Source organism: Mercenaria mercenaria, chromosome 17, assembly GCF_021730395.1.
Source record: "Mercenaria mercenaria strain notata chromosome 17, MADL_Memer_1, whole genome shotgun sequence".
NCBI classification, from domain to species: Eukaryota; Metazoa; Mollusca; class Bivalvia; order Venerida; family Veneridae; genus Mercenaria; species Mercenaria mercenaria.
Window position 1 is genome coordinate 55,677,826 of NC_069377.1, and position 13,117 is coordinate 55,690,942.

A 13,117-nucleotide genomic window follows, 5' to 3' on the forward strand; every position below is an offset into this window, starting at 1 on the left:
ACAGTGACCCTGAACAGTAAAACGGTTTCTGGATGATAACTCAAGAACGCTTAGGCCTAGGGTCACGAAAGTTGATAGGGAGGTTGGTAATGACCAGCAGATGACCCCTATTGATTTTGAGGTCAGTATGTCACAGGTCAAGGTCACAGTGACCAGGAACAGTAAAATGGTTTTCAGGCAATAACTCAAGAACGCTTGGGCCTAGTGTCAGGAAAATTGATAGTTAGGTTGGGCATGACCAGCAGATGACCCCTATTGATTTTGAGGTCGTTAGGTCAAAGGTCAAGGTTACATTAGCCAGGAACAGTTAAATGGTTTCTGATCTTCTTGTCCAAAACCATAGGGCCTAGGGCTTTGATACTTGGTATGTAGCAAAATCTAGTGGTCCTCTACCAAGATTGTTCAGATTATTTCCCTAGGGTCAAATATGGCCCCACCCCTAGGGTCACATGGTTAATATAGACTTATATAGGAAAAAACTTTGAAAAACCTCTTGTCCAAAACCGCATGGCCTAGGGCTTTGATATTTTGTATATGACATCATCTAGTGGTCCTCTACTAAGATTATTCAAATTATTCCCCTAGGGTCAAATATGGCTCCGCCGTGGGGGTCACATGGTTTACATATACTTATATAGGGAAAAACTTTGAAAATCTTCTTGTCCAAACCACAAAGACTATGGCTTTGGTAATTTGTAATGTAGCATCATTTAGTGGTTCTCTACCAAGTTTGTTCAAGTTATCCCTCTCGGGTCAAATATGGCCCCGCCCCAGAGGTCATATGGTTCATATAGACTTATACAGGGAAAAACTTAGAATCTTCATGTCCATAACTTACATCATTCAAATTTGGACCACATGTATAGTTTTGAGTGCCAAGATGAACCTTGACATGAGTTGACTTTGATCTTGACCTAGTGACCTACTTTCACATTTCTGTACCTACAGCCTTCAAATTTGGATCACATGCATAGGTTTGTGTACTGAAAAAAACTTTGACCTTGTTATTGACCTAGTGACCTACTTTCACATTTTTGAAGGTACAGGCTTCAAATTTGGACCACATGCATAGTTTTTTGTTCCAAAATAAAATTTGACCTTGATTTTGACTTAGTGACCTACTTTCACATTTCTCAAGCTACAGCCTTCAAATTTGAACCACAAGCATAGTTTTGTGTACTGAAATGAACTTTGATCTTGAGATTGACCTAGTGACCTACTTTCACATTTCTGAAGGTACAGGCTTCAAATTTGGACCACTTGCATAGTTTTGTGTTCCGAAATGGAATTTGTGTTTACAGTGAGCAGATAATTTCTGTTCCTTGTGCAATTACTGAATGCATCAAGGGGGGCATTTCGTGTTCGACGAGCTCTTGTTGAGAATAAAACATGCGAAGGCATCAAACCCCACCCACTCATGGTGACGGGTCAAAACGGCCCAAATCCATGACGGTCCTACACCAAAACGGCCCAAAACCAAGACGGCCCATACCATGACGGACCAGTTTTCATTAATAACCAAGAATAACCAAGAATTTCAAATAATTCTTTTTATTTATGTTTTATTTATTTACATAGCAAAAATGACAACAAATTTTATTATACATATAATTGGACAACAGGGAAGGACACGAAAAAAGCATCTATAAAATGAACATTAATTAATTTTTAAAGCAATTAAAGCAATTAAATGCCCATAAAAGATAAATAAATATGGATAGGAAGTACGAAAATAAGCCATATCTTTTATTAGCTCACCTGTCACAAAGTGACAAGGTGAGCTTTTGTGATCGCGCGGTGTCCGTCGTCCGTCCGTGCGTCCGTCCGTGCGTGCGTCCGTAAACTTTTGCTTGTGACCACTCTAGAGGTCACATTTTTCATGGGATCTTTATGAAAATTGGTCAGAATGTTCATCTTGATGATATCTAGGTCAGGTTCGAAACTGGGTCACGTGCCATCAAAAACTAGGTCAGTAGGTCTAAAAATAGAAAAACCTTGTGACCTCTCTAGAGGCCATATATTTCACAAGATCTTCATGAAAATTGGTCAGAATGTTCACCTTGATGATATCTAGGTCAAGTTCGAAACTGGGTCACGTGGGGTCAAAAACTAGGTCAGTAGGTCTAAAAATAAAAAAACCTTGTGACCTCTCTAGAGGCCATATTTTTCATGAGATCTTCATGAATATTGGTCAGAATGTTTATCTTGATGATATCTAGGTCAAGTTCGAAACTGGGTCACGTAGGGTCAAAAACTAGGTCATTAGGTCTAAAAATAGAAAAACCTTGTGACCTCTCTAAAGGCCATATTTCTCAATGCATCTTCATGAAAATTGGTCAGAATGTTCATCTTGATGATATCTAGGTCAAGTTCGAAACTGGGTCACGTGGGGTTAAAAACTAGGTCAGTAGATCTAAAAATAGAAAAACCTTGTGACCTCTCTAGAGGCCATAATTTTCATGAGATCTTCATGAATATTGGCCAGAATGTTCACCTTGATGATATCTAGGTCAAGTTCGAAACTGGGTCATGTGGGGTCAAAAACTAGGTCAGTAGATCTAAAAATAGAAAAACCTTGTGACCTCTCTAGTGGCCATATTTCTCAATGGATCTTCATGAAAATTGGTCAGAATGTTCACCTTGATGATTTCTAGGTCAAGTTCGAAACTGAGTCATGTGCGGTCAAAAACTAGGTCAGTAGGTCTAAAAATAGGAAAACCTTGTGACCTCTCTAGAGGCGATATTTTTCAATGGATCTTCATGAAAATTGGTCAGAATGTTTACCTTGAAGATATCTAGGTCAAGTTCGAAACTGGGTCACATGGGGTTAAAAACTAGGTCAGTAGATCTAAAAATAGAAAAACCTTGTGACCTCTCTAGAGGCCATATTTTTCATGAGATCTTCATGAATATTGGTCAGAATGTTCATCTTGATGATATCTAAGTCAGATTCGAAACTGGGTCACGTGGGGTCAAAAACTAGGTCAGTTGGTCTAAAAATAGAAAAAACCTTGTGACCTCTCTAGAGGCCATATTTCTCAATGGATCTTCATGAAAATTGGTGAGAATGTTCAGCTTGATGATATATAGGTCAGGTTCATAACTGGGTCATGTGCGGTCAAAAACTAGGTCAGTAGGTCGAAAAATAGAAAAACCTTGTGACCTCTCTAGAGGCCATATTTTTCACGAGATCTTCATGAAAATTGGTGAGAATGTTCACCTTGATGATATCTAGGTCAAGTTTAAAAGTGGGTCACGTGCCTTCAAAAACTAGGTCATTAGGTCAAATAATAGAAAAACCTTGTGACCTCTCTAGAGGCCATATTTTTCAATGGATCTTCATAAAAATTGGTCAGAATTTTTTATCTTGATGATATCTAGGTCACATGTGCTCAAAAACTAGGTCACTATGTCAAATAATAGAAATAACGATGTCATACTCAGTTGAACACTGGGTCATGTGGAGATAGGTGAGCGATTCAGGACCATCATGGTCCTCTTGTTTTAACTTTTATGTCTTATTTAAATTTATTTTATATCGTTATATAGATACGATCATTAGACACTTAAAAAGCAAAAATAAATTATTTAATTCTAGCAATTAAGAAGTGAATAGCGATTATTAAATCAGAAAAAATAATTGTCCCTTAATATAATTTTATTCTAAATCAACTATGATCTTACAAAATAGCATCTTTAATTTGTCATAACGGTATATTACGGTATATTTAATATATCTGGGCCGTCCTGGACTGGGCCGTTTTGGATTTGGGCCGTCCTAACCCGCATTCCCCACTCATAGGCAATGTGCAAAATAAGACACTGCTTAAACAAAATTTCTTCTTTTTTGACATCTTTATTTTAAATGTCATGCTCTGAATTTTTTTTATTAAATGGCAGATGTTTATAAAAATGATAATTTTAGAAGTTAACAAAAATTAATTTTCTAAATAGCTTTTTAAAGGGTTACTAAGAAATATGTAATAACTACATTAATTTCTTGAGTGGTATGAGTACTTTGGTACATATAATGTAGTCCTACAAGAACGTAAATGCTATGCGCTTCGCCGTTGTTAGCCTCATAATTTTATCTTCGGAAAAAGCAGTGGCTCAGAGAAAAAAACCCTCAGTGTGACCCCTGGATGATAACTCAGGAGTGCTTGGGCCCAGGATCATAAAAGTTTATAGGGGTTTTGGTCATAACAAGCAGATAACCCCTATGAATTTTGACACAAGGTCAAAGATCAAGGTCACAGTGACCAGGAACAGTTAAACAGTTTCCAGATGATAACTAAAGAATGCTTGGGCCTAGGATCTTGAAAGTTAAAGGGAGGTTAATCATGACCAGCAGATGACCCCTATTGATTTTGAGGTCAGTAGGTCAAAGGTCAATGTCACAGTGACCCGGAACATTTAAATGGGTTCCAGATGATAACTCTAGAACGCTTCAGCCTATGATCATGAAAGTTGATAGGGAGGATGGTCATGACCATCAGATGACCCCTATTGATTTTGAGGTCAGTACAATAAAGGTCAAGGTCACATTGACCTGGAACAGTTAAACCATTTCCGGACAATAACTTAAGAACGTTTGAGCCTAGGATCACGAAACTTAATAGGGAGGTTGATCATGATCAGCATATGACCCCTATTGATTTTTAGGTCAATAGGTCAAAGGTCAAGGTCACATTGACCTAGAACAGTAGAATTTTTGTGTACAGTTACAAAATAATGTCTGTCCTTGTGCAATTACTTAATGCATCAAGGGGGGCATTTCTTGTTCTACGAGCTCCTGTTAATTTCTGACATTTGCAGCCACAGTTACAGTTTGACCATCACAATATAAAACAAACTGTATGCGTCGGATTAGTTTGACTAATGTTCTCCATGACGATATGATAAAAGACATTTTGTCTGAAATTATTTGTCTGACACCTCTGGTTCATGTGGGGACGTTGGCAGTTACTTGCGGAAAACAGGTTTGTACTGGTACAGAATTCCAGAAACATTGGTTAGGTTAACTGTTCACTGTTTCGTAACTGACATACTGTTAAAATACGGCGATAAACCCAAAACAAACAAACAAATCTTCATACAACTGAACAAAACAAGTGTTTTCTGCCTGTGAACGATATCATGATATCTCTTTTTCAGTAAACAGTAAGCCTACATTTTGCGCAAATATTCAGGGTTACCACTGTGAGTCGCCAATGGCACCAAATGCGACAAGAAATAAATTCTGGTGCTGAAAATCTTCAGTTGGCGAATTTTGGTGGCACAAACAAAAAAATACTCCAAAAAATTGGCGATGAAATTTTTCTCAGGGATATAAAAATCATATCTGTACATCAGAAAATCGATGCAAGGTTGCGCATGATCGATTACATGATTATGTTGTTTATATCACCTGTATGACACTTTGAGACAAGAGTTTTGAGCAGCTATAAACATTTTCGTGGTCAAAATTCAAATTAATTGTATAATGGGATTAACTGACAAGAATAATCAGCCAGCTAATTAGATATTAAATTAATGTTTGTAGGAAATTTTAAACAATGAACAGCTGATGAAAAGAAATGTCGCTTGTGATGTCACTGACTTTATTATTCAGTTTATCTGAAATATATTACAATAGTTTAATAGACAAATACATAATTCATATCAAATAAAATGATTACCAGTTGCCTAGAATACCCCCTGATGGCAGATTAGGTGTCTGGTTTAATACTGGATCGGCAGATGGCTAGAACACAGGCTAGGCACTTCTAGACACTTCCTTTACAGAATGTTGTGAAAGCAGCCAAGTTGGTTGATGCTAGCTATGTTGGATGCATTCATTTTATAAATCACTGGTGTATATTCAACTGATATATGTAAATGTAAATCAGTTAACCCTTCCCATGCTAAATTCCTATAATGAACTTGTCCATCTTCCAATTTGGACAGTACCATTAACTGTTAAAAGGGGTGCTTACCAAAAAGGTGCAGGCTGATCATGATCTACACTGACCGCAAAGGCAGAACCAGTCGTGTCCAGCATGGTAAGAGTTAAAGACGGAGAACTCTTTCAAATAGGTGAGCTTGCTTGTGTTTTTTTTTATATCACAACCATAAAACTCCCATTTCTGTAATTGCAGATAGCTTGCACGTGTGTTTAGTGTGTTTTCAAACCAAGATGGCTGCCAGCCATGAGCACTGTACTTCCTGCCACCGTATGAACTGTATGATGAAACCAGATGACATCACATCCTGTGCTCTTATCTACTGCCAAGCAGGCTGTGGCTTTCGATTCCATAACTGTAAAAGTGAGGACCACAAGAAAATATGTCTGAAAGAGAAGGTTCCTTGCATAAACTTCGTGAATGGGTGTCCAATTGAACTGACCAGGGAGAAAATATCTGGACATTTACCAGTGTGTCCAGCAAGTGTGGTGCTGTGCCCTCGAGAGTGGAATCGCTGGCCAATGCATTCTCAGGACAAAGGTTGGAAAGCCCCAATGCCTTTCAAAAATCCACATGTTAAGTGTGGTCAGATTGATGTTGCATTTGCTCTTAGAGATCAAAGAATGTTGATGGATTCATTCAAAACACCTCGAAAGACTAGAAGAATATTGCGCAATCCCCTGACACAGTGCTACCCAGCAGTGCCTATTCAGTCCCACTCCAGTGTTCTTGACAGTCCCACTTCTGAAACTTCCCAGCTTTCAGACGATGAATCAGGAACTCCCTGGGACCTAACCCAGTCCCCACCTGGCTTGCAACAAACCATATTGAATCAGTTGTCTTCAAACAGTACAAATCAGCTTTATGCAGCTTCAAAACAAACCACTGAAAGTTTGACTAAAGCCCTGGATTATGTGACAGGTAGACAAGGATTGAAACGTTTAGCAGAAATAGCAAAGATGAAGGAAATGTCAAGCAATACTGATCAAGACACAGATCAGATAAATAAAAAACTTGAAGCAACGAATATACATGATTCTAATAATACTTCAAGCGACATATCATACATGCAAAATGACAGTCCATTGACTGCTAACAACAATGAAGAGGAAGATGAGCTTGAAGTTTTCTATACAGAGAAAAAACTTTTTGAAATCCTTGGTTTAGATCTAACTATGCATTTTATTTCATCTTACCAGCCAAAGCCATTAAAAATGTTCACATTTCTTTGTGGTCGCGAGTTCCGCAGAGATGAATATCCATGGCACGTTAAGAACTTTCATTCAGATATTCAGTGTAATCTAAATAGCTGGTTCGAACAGCGTTGCCCATTATCCTATCTTGGGTGCACTTTTGCTTTCCAAAGGTTTAAACCCAAAAACCCCACCGGAGTCATTGTACACAGTCCAGTACTTCAGAGTTTTGGGTTATGTGAAGAGGAACAGTTTGAAACGTCCAGAGATCGAAGTGAAAAAAATCTAACAGAGGAGGAAGATATTAGGACAACGACTGGTCGTAAACGTTTAAGGGAGGCTACCCCAGAGATACTTACCTCGTACAAATGTGATTCAGTAGTTCGAGTGATCCCGAGATATAAATCGGAATCACGAGAAGTGTCGCCAGTGAAGCTACAAAAAGAATTTGATGGACATTTACATTCGTTGACAGACTTACCATTTGAAGTACTGCAAAATATAGCAAGGAATTTAGACAGTTTTAGTATCCAACATTTGTCAATGACATGTAAACTTCTGCAGAGTGTGTGCTGCAGTCTGCTGGATGAACGTGGAATTGTCTCACTAGTCTGGGAGAAGAGAAGTCCCGCAGGATCGGGGCCATTGTGGAATGTGACTTACAAGGTATTGGTTACTTTTTTCATGTTTACATTTTTTTTTTCAAAGTCTGCCTTCTTTTCATACAGTTTATGCATCTCGGACTTTCTATGTGGTTGATTTCATCAGTAAGTGATTCACTGATTTCACTCTTAGCTCACCTGAACTTTGTTCAGGGTGAGTTATTAGTATAGAAGGATAGTCCTGCGTCCATCATCCTGCATCTTGGGTCCTGCGTCAATATTTTTACTTACACATCTCTATTCTGAAACTACCGGTACTGGTGAGAATTACACCAAACTTGGTCAGTAGCATCTTTGCATGGACCGCTTATGTTTGTTCATATGGTTCACCTTGGACCTCTTTTAGGGGCTGCTAGACCTAAAAATTAAAAAACCTTTGAAAAACTTCTTCTCATGAACTGGTTAATGGATCTTCATCAAAATTGGTGGTCTGTAGCATCATTATAAGGTCCTCTCCTAAGTTTGTTCAAATGTGGGCACTTGGCCCCTTTTAGGGTCGCTAGAGCTAAAACTAGAGATACCTTTAAACGACTTCTCCTCATAACTGCTTGAAGGATTTTCATCAAACTTGGTCTGTAGCATCATTATAAGGTCCTCCCTCAAGATTGTTCAAATGGGGGTACTTAGCCCCTTTTACGGGCCGCTAGAGTCAAAATTAGAAATACCTAAAGGCTTTAAAGGACTTCTTCTCATGAACCACTTAAAGCATCTTCATCAAAGTTGGCCTGTAGCATCATTATAAGTTCCTCTCCCAGTTTTGTTCAAATGGGGGCACTTGGTCCCTTTTAGGGGCCACTGAAACTAAAAACAGAAATGCCTCTAAAAGACTTCTTTATATGAATCGCTTGAAGGATCTTCATCAAACTTCGTCTGTAGCATCATTATAATGTCCTCTCCCAAGTTTGTTTAAATGGGGGCACTTGCCACTTGGTCCCTTTTAGGGGCAGCTACAGCCAAAATAAGAAATACCTTTAAACCACTTCTTCTCACGAACCACTTAATTGATTTTCATCAAATTTGGTCTATAGCATCATTATAAGGTCATCTACCAAATTTATACAAATGGGGGCTCTTGGCAGACATGGTATGTAGGATTACTATAAGGTCCTCTCTCAGATTTGTTCAAATGGGGGCATTGGCTCCTTTTAGGAGTAGGAGTGCTAGGGCTAATAGTAAAATTACCTTTTAATGACTACTTCTCATGAACTACCGAAAATACTGATGCCAGTGCTACATGTCTTGGTGCATGGTTGACTCAGATACATAATGAAAGGCCATTTACTCCAAAACTTACTCCAAAACTATCAAAGGTATATTTTCTGTGAGTAAACAGTATAAAGACAGACTTACTATTCAGATGATTAGGCAGTTGTGGGAGACAATGTGTTTTTCTCAAAAGCAGCTCTAGTTTATTGTGATATTCTTTCCTGCAAGAATTTAAGCAGTACCATTTTGTTTTGTTTTTTGTCTTTAGAATAAGACTTGACAATTGGATAGCATTGAAGAAGAACTGATTCGGTATTTAAGTAAATATTTCAACAACAAAAATTCCCTGGAATTTTTTTTTGATAGCATGTTAAGACACAGGGGTACTAAAGCTTCAAACAAATTGCCACAACCAGTATCAGTCTGTGTTGTATACTGGTGGAAAAGTGGGAAAGTAGTTATTGTTATATAATATCTTTAACTACAACAGATGTGAAAAAACACTAATTAACAGAGATAATATACCAGTACTCTGCTGTTAATCCATACTATAGTTGAAGAAATTTTTGGTAAATTTTTACAGAGATGGCAATTCAGTACGTCCTTTAGCCCCATTTTAGACTGGGACTTCAAAGAAAATGGTTCTCCCATACAGGAACACCTTAAGATCTGTCCGTTCAATCAACATGTAGATAAAAACGTGAAGGAAGAACCGTTCCAGATGATTTATGATTTTGCGGATGATGAGAGGTTCTCACATGGACAAGATATGTTTGATAAAAGGAAAAAATACTAGACCGGCTAATAAGGTGGGTACCAACTTCACTGTATGGAAGAGGGGAGATTGTTTAAATAAATGATTTTAAAAACATTTTTTTTTAAGTTACTGTCCTAACAAATGATTTTTTTTGTCAGCAGGTTGTTTGGAATTAAATTAAAATTAAAGATATACTAGACCCAAATTTTGTATTTGAAAACATGAACTAAAACTACATATAGTTTATGTAAACATGAAATTAAAGACTTTATGTGTATTAACAGTACTATGCATTAGGTTAAAAACAGTACACACTGTAGGCATGTTCTAATCTCTGGCCTGGCCTGGCCCGGCCTGGCCTGGCCTGGCCTGGCCCGATGAGCCCAATTTTTGACCGAGCCGGGCCAGGCCAGGCCATAGATTTCAATTTCGTTAAAGGTGAAAGTGATTTTTATAACTTCTTTAAAATCTGACTTTTGGAATAAGTTTAGGTATTTCAGACATTATATAAATACATTTTGAACTCCCACTCTGTAAAATTATACACCTGGGAATAAGCCTGTAGCTAACATAACTATTATGTTTAATTTAAAGGTGATGCCTGATTAATTGTTATGACTATTATCAGGGGATCTCCACCTCAATTGACTCTTGACTGGTGGCTTGGTTTTCCCCCAATTGAATAAGCTAACTAAGTTCATTATTTTGTCTATTGAGGATTATTTAGTATTGTCCGAAATTATTGAACTAGCACTCAAGAATATTCCATATGCTTCCGTAAAAAATCGGTGCCCAAACATAAATAAATATATAAATATTGAAAACCAAATAAAATACCGGTATAAACATTTCTTTACTGCCAGGTCGTACATGCAGATAAAGTTGTGCTGACAAAATGTTCAGCTACCAATCTCGGGACTGTAAGTTCGAAACCGTGACCTGTTTGACCATTTTCATTATCATTTTTTTTTTTTAATTTCCTCTGTAAACTTAGAATGCAGGAATTGTCACTTATGATTTATTGTTCATTTTTTGAAAGAAATACACAAGTATTTGACATTCTTCTACATACAAGTTATTACCATGAAATGTTGTAAGAATAAAATTATAAAACCAGTATCAATAAAATGATATTATATTGATTTAATGAAAACAATCTGAATTGAAATCGAACCCATGGTAACATGTGTGAAAGTCGCAGAACTTATCACTACACCACTGTGTCATTGGTAAACTTTGCATGTTATTTTGGTCAATTTAGATATTTTCAGGTTACAAATATGGTGTAAAATAAAGAGTGGCACCTGTCAATACTAACGGACAACAACTTTCAATTTCTAAAATAATGCTACATCCGTTCTAGAACCTGGGATAGTATGGTGCGGGGAAGCGATATATAAATTTTGTAGTTTAGGTTATACATATACTGAATATTTTTGTAAGATTGTTTTATATTGATCTAAGTATGTGGAAAAAAATCCTACAAAGTTTTGTGAAACAGGCTCAAGAGCATCTTTTAGCATTAAATATATCACTTAGAAATAACATAAACACAATGCACCATTATTTTTTTTGTGCAAGACAAATATCAATAAGCTAAAATGCCAACACCCTGACAATGAGTTAGAGGTCCCACAATGAATATTATTTTTATTACTCTTCCATAAATTGAACATCAGCTTAACTAAACCAAACACATTAAAAGTTCAACTGAACAGTTAAAAGGTCAGCTAAGGATAGTAGGGACACAACCTGTAATTACAATTCCCAAAGAGATGCATGCAAATATTCAGTTATATTGCAGCAGGTAAACTTATCAATGAAATTAGCCATTAGTTTTAAAACCAAGTGTTAAAGCTGACTTTAAATAATTTGATCACAGAAAAAAATGGGTAGTTATCATTTAGTTACACCATTTTCTTCAGTGCAAATCTGTATTTCAAATAAGATGAATGATGGCTAATTAATGATTCTCCAGGGGACTGGTTTCTCATTTTGTTTGACATGCAGCAAGTAAACAATGCAGGTTAATACTGCCTGCTATTGTAATTGTATATTTTGATTTCATGCCATTCATTTCTCTGTGTACAATAAAATCTGGCCTGGCCTGGCCTGGCCCGGCCCAGTCGAAAATTGGGCTCATCGGGCCAGGCCAGGCCAGAGATTAGAACATGCCCACACTGTATGCATGTACAACTGAACACAGTATAAATCAGTGTGAACTACCACTAAAAAACTGGAAGTTTTTAAACAATCAACTATTACTGCATGTTTAATTATGAATGTTGCACTGATACAAAATTAATTTATACATTAAGTAGAGTTAAAAATATTTGATGAGGATTTCCTACATTTAAAGTCAATATCTAAATATAAAATATTTTAGTAAAAAATAGTGCATTTGCAACCAGCATGGATCCAGACCAGCCTGTGCATCTGTGCAGTCTTGTCAGGATCCATGCTGTTCACTTTCAAAGCGTATTGCAATTTAAAAAGAAACTGTTAGCTAACAGCATGGATCCTGACCAGACTGCGCAGATGCGCAGGCTGGTCTGGATCCATGCTGGTCGCAAATGCACTATGTTGGTTTTCTCATGGTGCGGCTCAAATGTTGAATGAAAAAATGGCTTGAGAGCACTGGGAGTGTTCACAAGGTTTAATTAGCATAAGATATTGATTTTTAGCATTCTGTGTCATTTTTAGCTCATCTGATTTTTTGAAAAAAAATGATGAGTTATTGTCATCACTTGAGCGGTTGTTGGCGTCGGCGTCGGCGTCTGCGTTGGCGTTGCCTGGTTAAGTTTTATGTTTAGGTCAGCTTTTCTCCTAAACTATCAAAGCTATTGCTTTGAAACTTGGAATACTTGTTCACCATCATAAGCTGACCCTGTATAGCAAGAAACATAACTCCATCTTGCTTTTTGCAAGATTTATGGCCCCTTTTGGACTTAGAAAATATCAGATTTCTTGGTTAAGTTTTATGTTTAGGTCAACTTTTCTCCTAAACTATCAAAGCTATTGCTTTGAAACTTGGAATACTTGTTCACCATCATAAGCTGACCCTGTACATCAAGAAACATAACTCCATCTTGCTTTTTGCAAGATTTATTGCCCCTTTTGGACTTAGAAAATCAGTTTTCTTGGTTAAGTTTTATGTTTAGGTCAGCTTTAATCCTAAACTATCAAAGCTATTGCTTTAAAACTTGCAACACTTGTTCACCATCATAAGTTGACCCTGTACAGCAAGAAACATAACTCCGTCCTGCTTTTTGCAAGATTTATGGCCCCTTTTGGACTTAGAAAATATCAGATTTCTTGGTTAAGTTTTATGTTTAGGTCAACTTTTTCTCTTAAACT

The 13,117-nt window shown here is 37.1% G+C and overlaps 1 protein-coding gene across 4 annotated transcripts in view; it reads left to right on the forward strand.

The window, feature by feature from the left end:
* LOC128550089 (F-box only protein 30-like) overlaps window positions 1-13,117 on the forward strand; it is a 121,697-nt gene that overhangs the window by 8,221 nt on the left and 100,359 nt on the right. For 3 of the 4 annotated variants that reach the window (XR_008368048.1, XM_053528226.1, XM_053528227.1), the window contains exon 2: window positions 6,138-7,801. Coding sequence is in view for 3 of the 4 variants with exons in the window: in XM_053528226.1 (XP_053384201.1) it covers window positions 6,176-7,801 (1,626 nt within the window). In the remaining variant the exon portion in view is untranslated. Of the gene's footprint in view, window positions 1-6,137; window positions 7,802-9,586; window positions 9,813-13,117 lie in introns of all 4 variants that reach the window. The other variant, XM_053528228.1, reaches the window with a different exon arrangement.